The sequence below is a fragment of the Perca fluviatilis genome, chromosome 23, assembly GCF_010015445.1.
Source record: "Perca fluviatilis chromosome 23, GENO_Pfluv_1.0, whole genome shotgun sequence".
Taxonomy (NCBI): Eukaryota; Metazoa; Chordata; class Actinopteri; order Perciformes; family Percidae; genus Perca; species Perca fluviatilis.
In genome coordinates, this window is record NC_053134.1 from 14,241,658 (window position 1) to 14,262,624 (window position 20,967).

General features: G+C 40.8%; 1 protein-coding gene across 1 annotated transcript; it reads right to left on the bottom strand.

Annotated features, from left to right (window-relative positions):
* Positions 1–339: 339 nt before the first annotated feature.
* rassf8b (Ras association domain family member 8b) lies at positions 340–20,603 on the bottom strand. Its single transcript, XM_039792054.1, has 9 exons — positions 20,188–20,603; positions 10,151–10,321; positions 7,598–7,948; positions 7,261–7,466; positions 6,735–6,938; positions 6,502–6,576; positions 5,588–5,710; positions 4,681–4,804; positions 340–3,997 (listed from the first exon to the last, which is right to left on the bottom strand). Exons 2-9 carry the CDS (start codon positions 10,260–10,262, stop codon positions 3,882–3,884), a joined length of 1,311 nt encoding a protein of 436 aa, XP_039647988.1. The 5' UTR covers positions 10,263–10,321; positions 20,188–20,603; the 3' UTR covers positions 340–3,881.
* Positions 20,604–20,967: the final 364 nt, after the last annotated feature.

A 20,967-nucleotide genomic window follows, 5' to 3' on the forward strand; every position in this document is an offset into this window, starting at 1 on the left:
CTCTGCAGGGTAAATCCAGACAGCTAGCTAGACTATCGGTCCAATGAGCTTTCTATTACACGACTAAAATAACCTCTGAACATACACGTTCCACCAAAACAAGTTCCTTCCCGAGGCTATTTTGCAGCGGCACCATGGCTTTGCCCGGTGCTCAGTGCCGCCCAAGACGATTTTGATTTGTTTAAAGAAATGCCAATAAACCAGAGCATGTTTGTCTCCCATCCCGGAATGCTGTGTGGACGAGATTACTGGTCACATGTCTAGAGAATCCTGTAGATTTTCTATCTGAGAAATATAAAACGCAATCAAAAATAATACACCACCTTTCTACCACAGTTCTCAGCACTGTATAGCAGTTTATTCATTTCTGGCATGTTTTTAAATATATTTTATTAATTTATTTATATATTTTACATTAGTCTTGAATGTTATTTCCATGTCTTTCGAACATTGGTGGCTAAATGAAGACCCCAAAAAGAAAATGTGATAAATTCAGAAAGCCAAAAAATACAGTATGTGAATTTGTGAGTAAACAATACCAAATCATAACATTTTTACTATACAATAATTAGTCTAAATGTTGTGTTAATGCAAGTCAGTGACGTTAGCCAAGCACAGTTCATCTAGCCTAAACATGAATCATGAGCCAACCGAAACACTTTACTTTTCAAATAAAGCTACATCTCTCTCACAACCAAATCATTCCTTCAGTTACATTTGACGTGTTGTATCTAGGAGCCAATGCTACATGTTAAAATTGTCAAAAACCTGCTCAAGTCCCCATGAGAGCAAATACATGATGATTGAACTTGTCGAATGGCTTGAGACATCATGAACAGCATTCATCCATAATTGCTTTCTGCCCATTCTTGTCTGGGTTATTCTGTGTCTTGAAATATCCCTAAGCTGCAGCGTTTCTACATTAGCTTTCGAAACCCCTTGATGGCAGTCTCCATAATGGCTCCATCTTATTTGTATATGCTCTTTTATTGAAAAGCTCCATTGATGGCACAAGATAAACCAATCATTGGCAATGTCTGTAAACTTATTGGCTTGTTATAATGAAACACAAATCTCTTTTACATCCATGAGATTTTGTCTTTGCCAGAATGAATGTAAATGAAAAGGCAAGAATATAATGTGCATGTTTTTGCCATTTTTATGCTAGTACACACTGAGCTGTCTGCTCTTTACCAAAGCTCGAATCTCCACCAGTGTAAATGTCAACAAGGCAAGAAGGGACACAACAAACCAAAAGTAAACTTATTCTCAGATGAATTGTTGCCTCCTTGTTAGCCACTAATTGGAAATCCAAATAAACCAATCACACATTATTGCATGCACACAGAGCTGCCTATTGAACAGCAGCATTAAAAGCTAACCTCTCTAGCACTCTGCATATTTCAGACTTCAAACTACTTTTAAAATAGTCCGTAGACTGATGTGATATGTAGACACTATTTACATTTTTTTTCCCAGTAAGGCATGCCATTATTCAAGACTTTTATTCAACGAGAGCTATGATTCTTTTCTATTAGCGGGTTACAGGCTCTGTGTCACAGCTGAAGTTGTTGCCATGACGATAATACTGCATACTGAGGGAGGAAAAAAACAACTTCTGTCACTGAACAACTTCTGAGAATAGTTTGCCAAGTTGTGATGTAAATTCCTCCGGTTACATTTGCAAAGCAGATCACACAACGAAGATCCCTCACACCGGAGGGAGGAATTCACTTTGTTATCTTATACGCTCACAGCACAAATACAAGCTTCTTCTCATGGGCTCCAACGTGGGTCAATGAGATATTGAGCTAGTGAAATGGTTTCAAAGCCTGTGGTTCTTTAAACCTGTGGAAAAAAAAACGGCATGCAAAATTAAAGTTTGTAAAAGGGTAGCAAAAAGATTTGGAGATGTTGAAAAAGACCAAAATGAGAATGTGTACACACACTTTGTCAGTGGTGGATGAAGTACTCAGATTTAGATTTTGAATTGTGCTCCAAATTCCCACACTGTGTGTGACTGTGTTAAGTTACACATGCATGCATACATTTAAGTTACAAGTACAAATTTTAGTCCCGTTCTTGCAGCCCAAAGCAGGGCCAAAATGCATTTGTCTTCATGTAGTGCTGATATAATTTATCCAAACATATTTTTTAGACATTCTCACGACTGCAATTCTTTTCTCCAAAGTCACAATTCTGAGTTTTTTCACAGGTTTCACATACAACCACAGACTTTGAAATTATTTCACGTTCAAAAGCGTACTGACCCTTATTTGAGCACATACATTTTCACACAGTTTGCATCAGTTTTATCCCAGAAACCCAGCGAGAAATCAACTAGAAATAGGTAAATGCAAACGACCAGACTTTTGTGGAATTGGAATAGCAACAGCAAACCTTTAAAACTGAAAACACGACTATTTGACTCAAGTTGGTATACTTCACGGGCATAAGTTGCACGTATATAAAAAAAAGTACATTCATCTAAATATTATAGATTTTAACACTAGCTTTGGTTCATATGAGACATCTTTAGTATCATTGAAAATCAGATGGTAATACTGTTTTTAGATGTGTGTCCCTGCTTGATGAACACAGTGAAACAATCTAAGTGGAACCTCAGATTATACACTGGAAGTGCTGAGGCTTTGTAACAAAAGCAATATGCACAGTCATGTCTGACCCGTGAAAATGAATATAGACAGATAACATCAGATCTGAAGTAGCTTTAACACAGTTAACTTTCACCCATCTGAATAATATATGTTATGTCGCCACCTGGTGGTCAGATGGGGCATGATGTATTTCCAAGATGGATTTACACTGCAGGCACAAAGGCCTCTGTCATCACTCATCACTGCTTCCACATTTCAGAGCTTTTGGAGAAAGTGATCGAGTGAAACAAAGATGAGATTAATGGCTCTGCACCAGATAGGACATAAAAATGAACCTAGAGCCAAACTATTTCACCAAAAATTGTCCAATAGTTGATGAGGTTACACAATCTATTTTCTCCTCTTTATTATTTACGTTATATGATAGGCAAACGTTTTTTTTTCATTTTTGTCAAACAGAAAATATGAAGCAAATGTATTCCAGGTTAAAAACAATAAAATAATTTTCAAACTTATGTGAAAGAAAAGGATTGAGCCACTAACTCTGAGTTAAACTGACATCAGTTGCCTAGACTATCACCTGAATTGATGCCAAGTATGTTTGTATGTATGTTCAAATTTATATGGCGCATAGTTCAGTAGCTACCTTGAGTTCGGTTTGAACATTATTGACGTCTGGTTTTAAAACACCAGAGTAAGGCAATCAGATATGGCTATGGTTATAGCACAGGTACGGTGTCAGTGTTTGTGCATGCTCGTGCAGGGATTATGTTTACATGTCCGATGTGTCCAAACTTTGCATCCTACAGTTCATGACTTACAACATAAAAATAAAGTTTATCTGCACTGTTTGGCTGAAGCCTTCTCACACAACAGAAATGCATCTGCTGGCTTGAAGTTAGTTTGTTTTTAGTCCGAGAAAATTAGAATTTTAGTAGACTGCTCACCCACTGGAGTACTAACAGATTAAATGTTAGTTTGCAAATGGATCTTGACATCAGTGCAAGTCCCAGTCCTGATCAAAGAGGAGGCAGAGCAGGAAAGATGCAAAACAGATGCAAGAACTGGTTCTTTGTGATATCCCACTCATCCTCCCTGTAATGGCTTTGCCAACATCCTCCACACTTTCTTTCAGTGCTTTGCTCAAGAGCATTTCAGCAGTTTGGGGAGTCAATTATTGGGGCCTTCCAGTCATATGAACAGTCCTACTAACATCGTGCCGACCCTGCTGTTAAAATAATGTCTCCCGCACAGTTTAAGGGGTCAAACGTAGATGCCTTCAGGGTTGAGGCTGGAGGACACGGTGCTTTGAAGAGTGCGAAGGTTGCTGGGTAAGAGCCGAGAAGAGCCAAGTCGTTTCAGAGAGCCAGAGTCCACATCTGTAACAAGCAACAAAACAAAAACACAAAAAAGGGACACAATTTAAATTTAACAATCTGACACAACATTCTTGTAATCTAGGACAATGATGTAGGATCTACTAGCTACTGAGCTTACTGGTAATCCTTTTCAGTACCTTTGTGCAAATGTTATGCATTTGATAATACAAAACAGTTGATGGGGGGGATTTTTCTTTTTCTTTTGAGAAAGAAAACAGGGATTTTCCTTTTGACAGCTGTGAAAGTCTAGCAGCATTTCAGGGCTGCTCGTGATTTGGTCCATGTAATGGGGTTACAGACTAAGCTGTTATGGCACAGCAGCTCAAGTCTACAGTCTAATGTACCATTCTCAGGATGACCACAAGGTGGCACTGTGTACACACACGTGAAGACAATGCTGCATGTAAAGCACTTCAGTTTCATAGCTAACCTCATTTTGACTGAACTTTTTGACATGGTGTTGGTAATGTGGCAAATCATGAAGGCTCTGTTGCTGTGAGTGAGTGAGTGAGTGAGTGAGTGAGTGAGTGAGTGAGTGAGTGAGTGAGTGAGTGAGTGAGTGAGTGAGTGAGTGAGTGAGTGAGTGAGTGAGTGAGTGAGTGTGTGTGTGTGTGTGTGTGTGTGTGTGTGTGTGTGTGTGTGTGTGTGTGTGTGTGTGTGTGTGTGTGTGTGTGTGTACGTGCCGTTGTTTTCTCCTGTAGGTTGAGCAGGCAGCACGGTGACCTTGGTACCAGTCTGCTGAATGAACTGCTGCAGGTTGACCTGCCGTAGCTCTTTTGTCAGCTGCTCCAGCTCCTGCTCCTTCTCCTGTGATGGAAAAAAAAACCCACCATGACAGCTAAATTAGGTGTTTGCCAAGGCTGTTAAATAATCACTCAATGTGCACTGTGAAAAATGAGGACTACTTTTAAAATACAGAGAAATTACCACAGAAATTGGTCTGATAATACTGATAACATAAATGTATTCAGCTGCTCCATCCAAATTTGGATCCTTTTTCTACCTTCACATGACTACATTTACATATTTGCATTGTGACTGAGTCAGATTTCATACGTGAAAATCAATAAGGGATCACGCTCAGGATATCTGCAGAAGTCATAACCCAGTTGAGACAGCGAAAGAGAAGAGCTAGCTCTGAGATGGTTATACAACTACAGGTGAGGGATTGTGTACTTATTCAGGCCCCTCTCTAATCAGGCGAAGAATGTTAAAATACCCTCTCTCCCTTCCCCTTCTCATTACCTCATGCTTCCCCCAGCCTACTGGACCTCGCCTGTACATAGAGCACTTTGCTTCATACAGGGATGCACAGAGCCAAGGATCCTCTGCACATCGCTGCAGGCCAGAGATTAAACTTCGCTTCACTGCCCACAACTTAATGAGCTTAGATTTCTATGGCTCCACCTGTGTGCAGAAGTTCCACACACTGCAACGTTTTTAAAACATTTTAAAATAAAATAAAAAAAAAATTTAACATCTTTCGCACGTATTTTGAACTGCCAAGGGTGCTTTAAATTCCTGACAGTTTTGAGGCTTGGGTGTTAAAAAACAAAATAAAAAATACGTAACAGTAGAATCTGAGCTGACCTGTAATCTCTTGCTGGACTGGCCTAGCGAGCGTTCCAACACCCTGCAGCTGCTCTCTAGCCGCGCTGTGTGTTGGCTCTGCATTTCAAGCTCGGCCCTCACTTTCTCCAGCTGGTCTTGCACCTGAAATGAGTGGAAGTGAAGAGAGAAAGCTCATCACAACTTTTTTGCAGAAATGGGCAAAAGTAACTAATCCTCATAGTAAAGATGTAGGAGGGCTCTTTCATGCTTCAGTGTGTTTAGAACTTCAGAATTTGAGTTCCTTCACTGTGAAAAACAAAGCAGCGTTATGAGTTGTATTCATCTATGTGAAGAATAACATGGTCAGAGATCTTCAACAGTGATCTTCTTCCGCGACCCCCTAGGGGGTCCTCAGAGTTACCGCAGGAGGGTCTCCAATATTTTGTTTGATTTTTTTTTTTAAGTTTATTTTTCTTGTAAAATCTAAAAACATACAGTACATTAACATTAATCCAACATATTATTAGCAAAGATGAATTGACCTATTCATAAAAACAAAACATTTCATTTACACAACTTTAATGATAGGGCTTAGGGTCTATATAGGGACTATAGGTAAGGTAGCCACTATGGTAGCCATCCAAAGATACAGTTAAGCTTAAGGATTCACTGTGACTTCATCATATACAGCATGTTTAACATCAAAACATGATGTATAAATAATACATACATATCTATCCATTTTCGTCCATCTGACCCAGTTTAATATGCAACTAAATTATATAAAATAGGGGGTCCCTACTCCATCTCTCTTTCAGCTAAGGGGTCCTTGGTCTAAAAACCCTTACATATGTTAAAAATAAATGTTTGTATGACCGAAACTGAGAGGTTTCTTAGCTGTTATGTTCCTCTCTGTTTGCATGCTGTTGTGAGTGTTTTGGATCGGTTGGTACCTCCTCCTCATTGACTCTCTGGTTAAGCTCGGCCTCCTGCTGCAGCCGCTCCTGCTCTAGGCCTCCCTCCATGCTCTGCAGAACATGACAGATAATAAACAATATGGAAAAACTGGCATGAAAATAGTCGTCATAGAAAACCAAAGTAATTCCAAGTTTTCATGCTGTCCCAGAAAATCCAATTAGACACCATCCAGTCGAACCAGGTAGCTTCTCTATGATGCCGAGCTCACCTGTATGTGTGCCAGGTACTCTGAAAGCTTGGCCTCGCTGTCGCGTACGCGGCCCTGCAGCTCCACTAGCTGTTGCCGCAGATGACGCTCACTCTCGTGTTCGATCTGTAGCTCGTTCTGCCAGAATTCCTCCTCCTCCATCTCTGCATCGTTCCTCCTCACCTGCTGCTCTAAAAGTAGCAGCTCCCCCTCCAAGTTTTCTCCCTGGTAAGAGAAAAATTATTAAACTTGAAAACTCTCTAGCCCCAATGTAAAATACGTATATAAAAAAAAAAACATTGGTAAAAGGAATAAAAGATGATGCAGGAATGTTAAGGGGACATTCACACACACAGACTCAAGAGCTGGGACAGTGATAAATTGCTATTAATTGTGAATAGGACTTGGCGTGTAGCTCAGCACCACCTGCTGAGCTACAGAGAATTAAAAATGAACATCGAAAATGCAGGAAAATGCAGGTGTTATGGATCTGCACACATAATCTTTTCCTGTAAGTAACAGCACTGGCAGCTGTGGCTTTACTCACTTCATCAGCCATGTCGGTGGCCTCATCCCAGTCTTGCAGCTCGGCCTCGCAGCCCAGCAGACGGCTCTCCAGGGCCTGGAGTTTGTCTCTCTGCAGCTGCACCAGCCGGCTCAGCTCTCTGGCTGGACTTCCAGGTACAGAAGTTACTCCAACACCTCCAACCCTGCTCAGGTTCAAACTCACACCCCGCTGCTGGGGCTGTTTGGCTGGATGGATGAACGGGTGGGTGGGAGATGAAAGGATGGGGATTGGATGACAGTATGTACACAACTAATAACACAACTATCACTGACAACAATAAGTTGGATATACTGACTAAACTAAAAACACACACTACCTTCAGCATCTCTGCTTTTCCCAAATATTTCCCGCAGACCCTTAGGCCCTCCAGTGAAGGTCAGAGACTTGCGTTTGGGTTCCTTTCGTTTAAGCGAGCGGTCTGTCCCTGACGGGCGGAGCTTTGCCAGTGGTGGCAGACTCTGCCGGTAGAAGCCACGCTCTGGGACGCGAGCCTGCACGTCAAAAGTGGGCCGCTCGCTAACAGACGGGCCAGTTCGTTGGAGGATGAGCTGGACATCGCTGGCATACTGACCCCACTTGTTAAGGGACACTACAGGGTTTTCATGTGGAGCCAGGTGACGTTCTGTCTCACGCCATTTCTCGATTAAAGTATACCTGCCGGTGCGTCCTGGGACAAAACAAGAACATTTTTGCATGTGGAGCTTAATTACAAGGTACTATTGCAACCCTACTGGGCAGCACATTTTCTCAATCAGGTTCTTACTAAGAGTGGAATCCTACGTGAACACAAAATAATCTTAAAAATGGTTTGAATAATTCATGAGAGATTTTCTGTATTTCCTTTTTTTTCTCAGTCCCTGTTTTGAAGTGGGCGGGGCTCAGTTTGGAAACAGGTAGTGTCATAAACTTCCATGCACCAATCAGGATTTAGCATAATTTTAATCAAAACATGATGACAGCTGTAGGGTTGTTGTTTTATTTATTTCAGCTGTGCTTTTGATTATTGCTTATAAAATGGGTTTCAACCATAGATTGTACAGTATATAAAGATGGACGACACGTCTCCACTTCCTCCAACTGTACAAAAGTGGAGCCAAAATATCCCAGATACAGGCGCTGCCATCTTGTAATTTTAGAGCCAGAGTCTGTGGAGTAGTGATCAGGCAGTGGATAAGCGTATCGAAGTCCTGCCTATAAACCCGCCTGACCAATCACAGCTATCAATCATGATGTTTCACCCCGTTTTTATAGCATCAAATAACTAATAAAAATAAAAATAATCAGAAAAATGAACACTTGAACAACCTAAAATGACAGAAACCATCTTTGAGAACAATGTATTTTGACATGTACTTAAGATTATTTAGTTTGGCCCTTGTCCCATCCGCTAACATGGAAGGGATGGGATTTATGTCCTATACTGCAGCCAGCCACCAGGGGGCCATCAAGATGTTTTGGCTTCACTTATACAGTCTATGTATCAACCCCTGGTTTCAACAGGGATGATGCCTTCGCCTGATTCAGCTCAAACTTTAAATAAAACTTTCTCTGTTGTGGTTGGTATTGCTCTCTCCTTGGGGGGTCCCTCTGACCTGTGGTGTTTCCCAAGGATCTATTCTTGGCCCCTTGGACACATGAATCACTTTCACTGTTATGCTGATGACACCCATATTTATGGCCTGTGAAGTAACATGCATCATTTAATGATTACCATTTTATTTAATACTATTTGTGTATGTTGTCATGGTGCACACTCTCTGTGATAAGAAGTTACTGTAAGCACAAAAAGACAGAACAGATACATTAAACTCTTTCACAAATCTCCCATTTTTGCTGCATCGATAGTTTCAAAGAACTTTACCAGCATGTTTAGTGAAAGAACAGGGGGAAAATTCAACTCAATAAACAGTAATTGTGTTGGCGGTAAGGGCTACATTCAATGGTTCACTGCTCTGTGTGTGTGTGTGTGTGTGCGTGCGTGCGTGCGTGCATGTGTGTTCTTGTCTGTGCACATATAGATAACAGTAAAACACTGCCCATTGCACCCTCACCCCCATCTACACAGTAAGGCTCCTTGTAAAAGAGGCACATTCATTGCTACAGCCATTCACATCAAAGTGCCCTGGCCTGGACAAAAGGAACAGAGAACACAAAGCACAGTAAATGCCATAACTCCTGCTACACTGTCACCATAAAAGACACGTGTTTTAACTCTGAGAAAAATCTATGGGAGTTAGTGAGAAATTCCTAAGAAATAGAAATATGTCCATTTTAAAAACAGTACACATCTTTCAATTTGATGAAATCATATGTATTTGGTATTGTATTCCCAGCTACAGTATATGCACAATACAACCCAGTCAATGAGTAACAGAGAAGGAGTGTCAACTTATTCCTCTGCAATTACAGCACGTAAGTAAACCAAAGTCTGCAGCATGACTCATCTCGTTTTGTGCAGCCCGTTATGGTGAAAATCCCTTTGTGCCCTCTAGCCACTTTTCATTTTACTGCAATTTATCATCTCCAGTATGTCTGACAACCTGCCTGGCCAATATCAGACACAACCCACACAGCAGAATATCCCCATAGGAATTTATTTGGGATGAAATATCATTCTCACCACTTTAGTTTAGGTTTTTAAGCATAGGAGCCATATGGAGAGGATTTCAGCTTATGGTGTTAAATCCACTATTCTTGTTAGTGGTCTTTGTCATGTTATTAGTTTTGTATCTATAATCATATAACCAATAATAATTCACATCTACTGCTCATATTCCTCTTATGTTGAATCTTTTTTGGGCATCTACCTCCTGTGAACACTAAAGATGACTGTTTCTCATATTGTTGTAGTAAGTGCTTTTAAGCTTACCAATGGCTTGTGCCAAAGCAATGACTACTTCCTGGCATGTGGTGAACTCCGTGACCCCGCACACGATGCGCTGCACTCCGTCCACCCACACTTTCAGCTCCATGGCCTTCATCCAGAGGCCCTCATTCCTCCACACCACAAGGGGGTGCTAATAATGTTTAACTGTCCATCCTTAGAAAGGAAAAAAAGAAAATAGCGTTCAGTGCAATCAAAGATTCTCTATAACTAAAGATAGCGCATTACGCACATTACATGCTGCCCCAAAGGTAAGAAACGGTACACACTTCCTGTCTCCTGACAATTTGCATCATGTATTTATATTTTCTATTGCTAACATTATATACATTTACACAGCTAATAGCCCTATTAGCATTACGGAAATAAGTTATCTGTGTTGTTTGCGATTGTTAGTACCCTGGAAATTCAGAGTTCTCGCGTGAGCACAATTTGAATTTGCTCAGTGAGTCACTCTGGCATTCAGTAATGATGCTCATTAACTATGCCCTTATAGCCGAACTGCACCATTCACATCGATGTATCTGATATAGGCGGGCCAGAGGCGAGCTAAACAGATGACTACCAGTTAGCTCCACTGGTAGCTAAGCGTATGGGGCTCTGGATACGTCACCCTGTGTATTGTTGTGATTGGTTGTAGTGTTATCCAATTGCGTGCAGTGATATTTTCAAATGCATGCCTGGTGCCGCCCCTCGAGTTAGGCTATTTTCATTACTCATTGCCAGACCCTTAATCTTTCAGATTTGGGTCTGGATTTCCAGGCTAGATTGTTAGTTGACTTTAGCCTATCCGTGTTGCCAGATGTCACGAGAGTTTGTTCATGAGACTGAAACAGGTCTCAAACTAATTTAATTTTTTCCTGATTCGTCCATCTGATGAATGCCATTTTAGTGAAATGTGGATGTGAAAAATGGGTCAAATATTTACTTTGGTTTTTAGAGATTGTTTCACTGGTGATAAATTGTGTTGTATTACATATGAGAAACCTTTTTTGTGCTCATGTCTTTGTATTGTTGCCTCTATTTGTATGTTGCTTGAATGTGTTTCTTTTTTATCTTTCACTCCGGACTGAATATCAAGTTTCCCATTTGGGATAATAAAGTGACTGAACTGGCCTCCTAAATAGGCTTGGAAGTGGCGAAACCAACGTCACACAGATACAGGAAATTACTCTGAGTTGGGACGTCTTGGTTCTAAACCGTCCGGTGCAATTAACAGTTACATTTCAGACAAAACTCTTCACACTTGTAAAACAAAAACCTTAAAGCTGCACTGCAACTGCTAACATATTAACCATATCAACTTTATAAGGTGATAACATGTCAATGGTGTGTTTACAGCGCTGCCCTCCAAGTGGCCAAAATATTGCAGGGTTAATAACTAATTTTGTTTACTTGAAATCATCAATTCGGCCACTAAAAAAGTCTATATCCCAGCCCTTTATCGCCTCAGCCTCATGTTTCAATTAGTCACTTCCTACATTTCCCAGAATGACTTACAATGACATGACACTAGACAACACACTCTGTTTTGCAGTGACTACAGTGTGCTTTAAACGCAACTCTCACAACAAGTTACAACACTTGTTCTTCTGAAGCGGTTTCCTGTAAGGCTGCTGATGAATTGCTGCGAAAACACACTTGGGGTGCAGTGATTGTGACCATCTAACAGGCCTCATCCAATATATTTTTCATCTGCTGGTGTTGGTGCAGGAAAGCTCACGGCGGTCGCATGCACGCTGAACGAAAGCCATTTCAAACTGCTGACACAAGCACCTCAGCAGCAAGGCAGTCATTACGAACCTGGCAAGGCCACGACAGCAGGGCCAGCGCAACAGAGCAGTGAAGGAGCTGCTACCTAATGCTCCGACTATTGTGACCCTACTGGGCAGCAGCCCTCCTTTTTCCTGACTGGGCCATCAGCTCAGCTCTGATCCTTGACGACCGTATCTCTGGAGTCCTCCCTTCAAAATTTAGGTGCCTTCCATCTTCACAGCTGGAATGAGACTCCCATCCCTCCTGCAATTTAACTACCAGTCCCCCTCGAGGCCTTTTCCCGACTGCATTACATTGCACACTCCTCTGCGCTAAAAGCATCTGGTAAGGGCAAGACCTGCCTTTGGTAAGGAACGGGATGATTTGTAATCGTATAGACAGATAGTGCAGGATGTATCTGAACCCAGATGCCTGTTACAGCACCGTAAATTACACTATACCCATGAATACAGCTCAGTTGAATTGGGGACAAAAGGGGAGAAATTGAAGAAGAAAGGGGGAATGAAGGTGAAACTAATGGATAAACAAAGCAAAGAAGAAGGTTTGAGGTTGCCACAAAAAAGCATGCAAACACTTTTAGGATGAAAAAGAAATAATATTAATTTTGGTCATGGTTCAGGCAGAAAGTCAGAGCAGGAAACATGTCATACTTACTGTAAGACTATCCTCTCAGCAAGAGGTCAATTGAGTAAAACCCTTTCTAATCTGGACGCATTGTTCATTGGAAAAGTTGGACTTGGAAGAGTATTTCGAAACAATATTGTTGCATTGAATTTTTGGTCAGCTTAACAAAAGCTCTGGGACATGGTTTCGCAACACACAGTATCCTAACAGAAGATGTGATGACGCCTTTAAAACTGCCACAGCTGCAACTGCAAAGTTGAGATGCGATGTTTATTCAATGACGGGTGATATTGAAATCACACCAGGAGGAAGAGCCGGTGTTGACACAAGCTTGTAACTCTGCTCACTCCCTCCTATCTCCCTTTCACACATGGATACACACACACACACACACACACACACACACACACACACACACACACACACACACACACACACACACACACACACACACACACACACACACACACACACACACACACACACAAACACAAAAAAACACACACACACACACCTATGTGAAAAGTCGATATAAAGTCATTCACTCTTCTGTGATACAATCAACATGAACCATCCAAACAGAGAGCAAAATAAGCTGCAGCAAATTTATTTTCACTTCATTCATGTCCAAGTGAGTCAACAACGACATACTTTGATATGCAAATACTCATAAATGAAAGGTGAAAAATATAAGCATTATTATGTTATTATTATAAAACTGGGTCTGGCAGGGTGCCACATAAGGACTTCTTGGAGTGTCTTTTCATGTCAAGTCACCTTTTCCACCAAGGTAACAGTTATATTTAATTAAAAGATTATTCAGATCCTTGGAGACACTTCTTAGCTACGAGTGCAGACTGTGGCTCGCTAAAATATCAAACATGTTCATAAAATGTAGAAATATTAGTTCAAATCCAATCTCACTAACACATCTTTGTGTTGTTCTTTTGTTCGAATTTAATTTCTCGATTTGCATGCTCCCACTAGTCCTCTGACACAAATATCACAACATATGCTGGTAGGTATGAGAAGCAGCGTGCAGCGCCATAGGAGCAGGCAGCTGTGCAGAAGCAGATGTTCTTTAGTCAAAATGAGCAGGCCTATGGGTTATATTCTTTGATCCTAGATGTTGAAACAGCCTTTTCATAACCATTCAATGGCTGACTTTACTAGGAATCTAAATCTTGTACCTCTGAGCTGAAGTACACATTTAGAAGCTGTGACCTGGGAGCATATAAGGTCAACGTCAAACTAATAGCATCACCACTGCAGTCTGTTTTCCTTGTGGAAATGAGCTTTGATTTTCTTTACCCTGCTAATAACTTCCAACACTTGAAATCACTAAGAGGCTCGCCGCCCCTCAGCCACCTCTGTGCCTCTTTTCACAGCCGTTGCTGCTATTGTTCTGAATTTTCATCATTCTATTTCCATACTTTCTCGCCGGTTATGTCTTTGATCTAAATTACTTTGAAGCCCCTGCTGCCAGAGTGTGAATAAATAAATCATACATGCTACATGGTGAGTGTACACAAATTAGTATGCTGCAAACATGTGTGGTTCTATTTCGGTTCAGCTTCCTTGTAAATTGTATACTTTCCATATTTAGTGTCAGACTGAGCTACAACTCTTCACAGCGAGTAACCTCAGAACCTGTGGGAAAGGTGCCATAGCAGTTAGAATTTCCTGTTCCATTAGTCACAGTTTAATAAACACACAGACTCAATGCTTCACATTCCAACTGCATACTAAATCCATCACGTAGTCATCCATTCACAGAGGATCAAGGACAGTAAAGTTCACCCTACTACAGACAGAGTTACTACAGGTAGAATTATGTTTATAAAGCCAATCAGTGTGAGGCTTTGTGTTTTTTTTAGGTTGATATTTGTGGTTTTGGACAACTTTTTTTGCAGTCAGGCAGTTTGAGACGTGAAGAAGACCGTGTCATCTTGGCTATAAACTGTTGAGCTAAACTTAGTCGTGACTTCAGTCTGCCTCCCCTGAAGTTTCATTCTCAGGATGCCACAAGAAGGCAGAGCTAGGGAGGGGACACAGTGTGGCACGTCAGTGTTTCTTTTATGGATTTCCACTAACAGGGATAGTGATTCACAAGACGGATCAAGAAAAAAATACCACTTAAAAGCCCCTTTCAATATCCCAGAGATAAGCATATTAAAATTGAAAAATGTAAAAAACAAACAAAAAAATGTAATGTCACACTAACTACCAGTCTGGGTTTCAATGCAAAATGCCCACCAAAGAGTTCATATACTGCCTTGCTTCAGCCCAGTGCTCCCGCACTCAATCACCTAATTACACTTTAACAAACTCATTGATTAAGTCTGAACCCCCCCGGACCCTGGCTTCTTTCTCCAAGCAGCCTACCAACAACAAACATAACAGAAAAATGTCGTCATTGATTGCCATAAAATTAGAATTTTTGACTAAAGTAAATCCAATTAAATCTGCACATGTGCATTCCAATAGCACAAGCCCAATGTGAAACATTATTGTAGATTTCAATTGCACTAGTGTCACTTTGAAAATATAATCATTTTTAATGGAAAACCTTTGTAAAAACAAGAATAAATTGCAGTTAATTTATCTATAATTCCATTAGAACATGAACAATGTACTTGAAGTGTGCCAACAATGAAGGGTTAATGTATTAATGATAATTATTGAAATTTTATATAAACAAAAATACTCTTTTATTTCAGCTATTTTGAGACACTATCAAGTTGTAATTAGGTGTGCATGGAGAAAGTACACATTTTTGTACTGATGATCTATTTTCTTCCACGTTTAAAATAGCACAGTTTTATTAGTACAGATATCATAGCAGACTTCTGAGTCAAACTATTCTTACATACAATGAGAAAAGCAATACATATGAAAAGGTGATTTTAGTGACTTTGTATCATAAAGACGTGACATTTTAAAGCAGCAGCACTAATGAACAGTTCAAAAACAGACGATGAAATCAGGGGCCAGATTTTAAAGCAACAAGGAGGTTGAGGCAGCAAGAGGGGGTCCACTGAAACAAGTGGTGCACAGACAAAAGAGCATGCTGCTGTGTGAGTGTGAGTGTGAGTGTGAGAGTAAGTGTGTGTGTGTGTGTGTGTGTGTGTGTGTGTGTGTGTGTGTGTGTGTGTGTGTGTGTGTGTGTGTGTGTGTGTGTGTGCCCACATGGCTATAGCGGCATGACTGAATGCAAACAATCCCTCACCATGGTGACACAGCTCTGGCTTTGTCAGAGGCCTTACACAGATGACTGGATTGATTGGAGGGCACGGTCTGGGAAAGTAGACCAAACAATCACTAACAATTAAGAAGCAACCCATGCTTCCCTGTCACTTCCTCTTTTGTTTCCTCTGAATGTGGGCTACGATAAAAAGTGGAGGTGTGTACTGCAGCAGGGCTTTTCAAACTCCGGAGTAAGTGGGGTGTTGCTGGAACGTCTCACGGTTGGTCTGCTGGTGGTGATTAACAACAGAGTTTCAACTGGAGCCATCATACGGTTTAGTTGACCTCCAAAAGGAGAAATTCCTCTCTGGCTGTCGCCTACAGGGCTACTTTAAGTGAATAAAACACACACCTCATTTATTACAAAGCCTCTCTTAGAGAACTTTTTTCCTATACCGTGAATATTAGTCTCGCAATTCCAGACCTTCCTCCACAGCGCTGTGAAGGAAGGTCTGGGTAGTCCACACTACATTCTGGGATAGGAGAAAAACATGCTCAGGTTTATTGGCATTTCTTTAAACCAATCACAATCGTCTTGGGCGGCGCCAGGCGCCGGACGCAGGTACGGTGCCTCTGCAAAATAGCCGCGAGAAGGAACTTGTTTTGGTGGAACGTGTGCGCGTAAGGAGGCGAGCTCTGGAATTCAAATGGCTGTTGAGTGTGTGATGAGAATTTTACCCAAAAGAAAGATAAATATAATTTGATTGTCGGTTCTACTTTGTAGGATTCCCGAATCGAGATAAGAATGCCAACACAAAGAAAGCGGAAGGTGAGGGACATCTGGCCAAAAATGAGGGACATCCGACCAGAACTTCTGGCAGCCCCGGAACAATCCTGATATAGACAACGTGAATATAAACCCTTGGATGTTTTAGCTAATGCAAATTTATGAATACAAGTCCATAGTAATGCTTGCAACTCTGTAAGGCTTTACTTAGTTGTGCTTTGAGCTAAATGCTAACATTAGCATGCTAAATATGCTAACGTTTAACAGGTACAATGTTTACCATGTTCAACATTTTAGTTTAGCGTGTTGGCATGCTCAGATTTGCTTAAAGCCACCAAACACAAAGTACAGCTGAAGCTTCCCATAAACCAAAGTATTGGACCAAATTTTTAAAAAGTTTGACTTGATGATGATGCAAAAAAAAAAAACATACAAAATGTCATGGCAAAACTTCCAGTAGTTAAGATATTTCAGTCTGGACTAAATTGGTGGACGAGCCACATTGCCATCCACAGAGCTGCGCCACAAGAATGCTCAAGTCAATTTGAAATATAAAAAGTTAATTAAATTAGGATTGGACCTGTGTCCTCAGACAAAATGACACCATGGTGGGGGGCGGGCCCAGTAGTGCTCGCGGTAATATGCTCATGACTTTGTGATTTGATTTTGAGTTGGCATAATAGCTTCAAATCATACAGCAGCTTTCCTGTTTCTGTTCACTGTTAGTCCATCCTTAGTCTGGATAAACGGAAGTACATTTCCAGGATAAAGCCTGACATCCCTCACCTTCCACTCTCTGTGTGTTGCCGTTCTCAAAATCTCTTTGCTTGGGGGAAACAACAACAATCTTCGAGCAACTATGTTTACAGCATTTATTATCTAACTGGGACGTTTTGGGACAGATTGGTGGGATTGCTGTGGACAAAGTACACACGGCAATACACTGGTAAGAGCAAATTACATTTAACCATGTATACAGCTAATTTAAATAGCTCTATGTTACTGGATTGTGTAAACAGTTTACTTAATTTTATATTTTAAGTGGCATTTTCTGTTGCGGGGTGATAAAGATATTAAAATTATTCAAATGGCAAATTGGATCCAAACCGACACCTTACAACCTCCCATTTTCTTTTCAATTTACGACCTCTGCTTCATTCTCTCCATGAGTGCTCTGCTAGATGCAGTTGTATGCTGCTCAATGGAGACGCCTTTTAGAGATTAGCACCACGTCAATTTTGTAAACTGAGGAGAGGGGGATGGCTGCAAGTTAAAAACAAAAAAGCTGGAATAAGCTGAGTGATAAGATTCAGGGAGCAATCAGACAGAACTGCTTTCAATTCAGGAACTACCAACCATCTATTCTGTGAGATACAATCTAAGATGGTCCTGTGAACAAACAAGCAGTGGAGTTTTACATGGATGGAACATTTTAATCCAAACTACTGAAAACATGTTATATGGCAGTGGACCAGTATCAAAATTTCCACCATCATGTGTGGAATTAAGTTGGTGAACTGCCGAAGACATATGGAAAAAAAAAACGTTCAAAATCCCACTCAGCATTATATTGATTATATTTCCAGAAGCCCTGAATGAGCCCCATACTGAAGTTGGGTTACCAAACTGCCACATTGTCTCAAAAGTTAAAACTAAATCAGCTTGGTGGAGACAATAAGCCTTTAACCCTGTAAGACTTGGAGCTTAGCTGACATGGAGGTGGTGGGAGGGGGAGTCTGGGCTGGATTTACACTGCGAAGTCTGTGAAATTAGAGTTTTCTTCTAGACTGGGTAAACCCATTCCGATCTGCCGGCGATTTGATTTTGCCCTGCAGCTCAGCCTGGAAACCTGTATGTTTATCTATCCTGCTTCTGTTACAAATTTGCGGGAACCAATCACAAACTGGCTTATCCACCTGGCGCGCTATTGGCAGGTTTAACACAATGACGATAGAGAAGCTACCAAGCAGCTTTTTGTTTACGTTCAACATGGTGGCCACTGAAGCGCAGCAACCCATTGCCGATGCCGCCCGCTGTCGCTGCTACGTCACCCAGATCATTGGTCTGATTGGTTGAAGGACTATCTAACTGCGTACAGAGTCATTTGAACTACACCCGTTGATCACGCCTCTTGTGCAGTAGAAAATAAAGAGCAGACTCCCCAGACTAATGTTCAATCTGAAAAGATTGAGCTTGGTCTGGTGATAGCCAGACTAGTTTTCTGCTTTAGTAACACCGTCTGACATTCAGGCAAATATCGACTCCATGAAATGACATGGTTACTCATCTAGATAGCTATGCATTGTGAAATGAATCCCTTTGATTATGAATATGACTGAGGTAAGAAAAACAGACACCACCGAGGGCTGTGTGAATGCAGCTTTGATGCTCAGCTTTAAAAAGGAACACACATCTCATGCAGAGCTGAAATGATTAATCAAATAGCAAAAAAAAAAAAAAAAAAAAAATCAAAATCAAAACATGTACAGGCAACGTTTTGATAAGCAACTAATTGTTCAATTAATTTGTGAGGATTTGCTGCATAATTTGTTTGGGCTTAGACATTTTTAGTAAGGCAAAACAAACAATTTGAAGACTTTAAGAAATTGTGACAGGCATGTTTCTGTTTTTTTATTATTTACATTTTTTTGGAGCAAAAGATTAAAATAACTGGCAGATTAAACTGATAATGAAAGTAATGTTTATTTGCTGTAGTTGTTGTTATGCAGCATTGTTGTGTAGTCAAAGCACATTACTTTAATTTTGAACCAAACTCTATTAGAGACAAAACAAAGAGATGTATTGGGCAGGGGCAGGGTTTTAAAGTTATTCCTCATCTACAAAAAAGAACGGCCTATTAAGTTATTCAAAAAAATGAATATTGTATGTCAGAAGAAATACTTAGTTTGCAGAAGCCCAATTTTTTTTTTACAAATGTAGGTCAAGTGACATATCAAAGGCCTTTTATGTTCTATTGTTGTTGTATTGCAGAGTATTCCTACTACACACACAGTGCCTGTGAATGAGTTTTGTCCTTGCTTCCATCACACCTGTGCTTCAAGGACTTTCTACTCTCTTACTGTAGCTGGATGACTCAGTTGAAGGAACACAGATTAAAGCCACTGCTGAGTGAGCGCTTATTGCCCAACTCTATTAAGAGATTCATCATTGCAGGGCTCAGCAGAACCACTCACACACTGACCACTCACTCACTCATTTCCTGCTGGCTCATGGACCAGGTATGTTACCATGTGGAACACCATTATCACTCCATTTAAGGATGTATTCTTGTGTGAAATATGAAGTAAAAGTAAGTCGTAAAAATGGTCTGCCACATTAGTGTAGTATTTAAAAAGGGAGCATAAGGAGAAAAACATGAATAAACACACTCTTGCGAAAATAAAGTTATGCAACTACAGCTGACCAGTGCGTGTGCTAGTTCTTCTGTTTGTTTTTCTGTCTTCCAGATATAGGCTACTATGACAAAAAGGATCTTTAGTATAAAATTAGGCTATATAATTGAGGTAATTTAATAGCCTACAATTCTTGTTTTAATAGCAGCAGATTTTAAAATGTTGGCTTGACTGACGCATTCGAGCCACAGCAGATAGTTAATGCATTCAGCCCTGTGTGAAACCCAACAACATACCTGTTTTCAGCAGTAGATCACTGTGTGTCAAGAGCATTTAAAACTCTCGTGTCGTGCTGTAGCCTCAGTATTTCTCTCCGGGTTCAAATCCGGTACTTTCCGCTGCATGGTATGCGGGCTGCATGCGGGAGATTCTGTTTATCCGCGCTGCTCCGCGCCTGCATCAGACCTGTGCGCACATCCCCGCCTTTATAACCCGTGTGAATGTAAACATGCGTCCGTCCGGTCACTGGACATCCGACATAGGGCTCTCGACATCTGCCGCTCTGCCTGTTTGCTTTCTGCTCTGATCATCAGTGAGGGAGGACCACAGAGCTTGTTGTAAATTGCATCGGAACTGAACTGGGACACCGCAAGGCATGATGGACCGGTTAAAGCTGCAACGCACTGGCGACGCAAATGGACACCGAGATCCACTCAGCTCTCTGATGCAGTTTGCAGTCACTGTTGAAGCTGGAGGAGTTTTATCCGGGAAGCAAAAAGGCAGCGATGTATCAAGACAGTTATGTTTTTTCAGATGAAAAGTAGCGTTTTCAGGGCTACAAAGACAAATCAGTTCATGAAAGAGTTTTTCACAGTTAATCATGGTATCTATTTGTGGGCCTACTGTTTACAATGTCACCCTCCAATAACATGAAGCCTAGGCCTATTTATTTTTATTTTTTTTCTTTAGGGTTTGTGCTATTCTATTTTTGACAGCGTGGCTTGGTTTTCTATAAACACTTTTGTTTTTATTATTTTAGTCTCTTGGGTTATAGTAATTAAAACCCCTCATGTTTG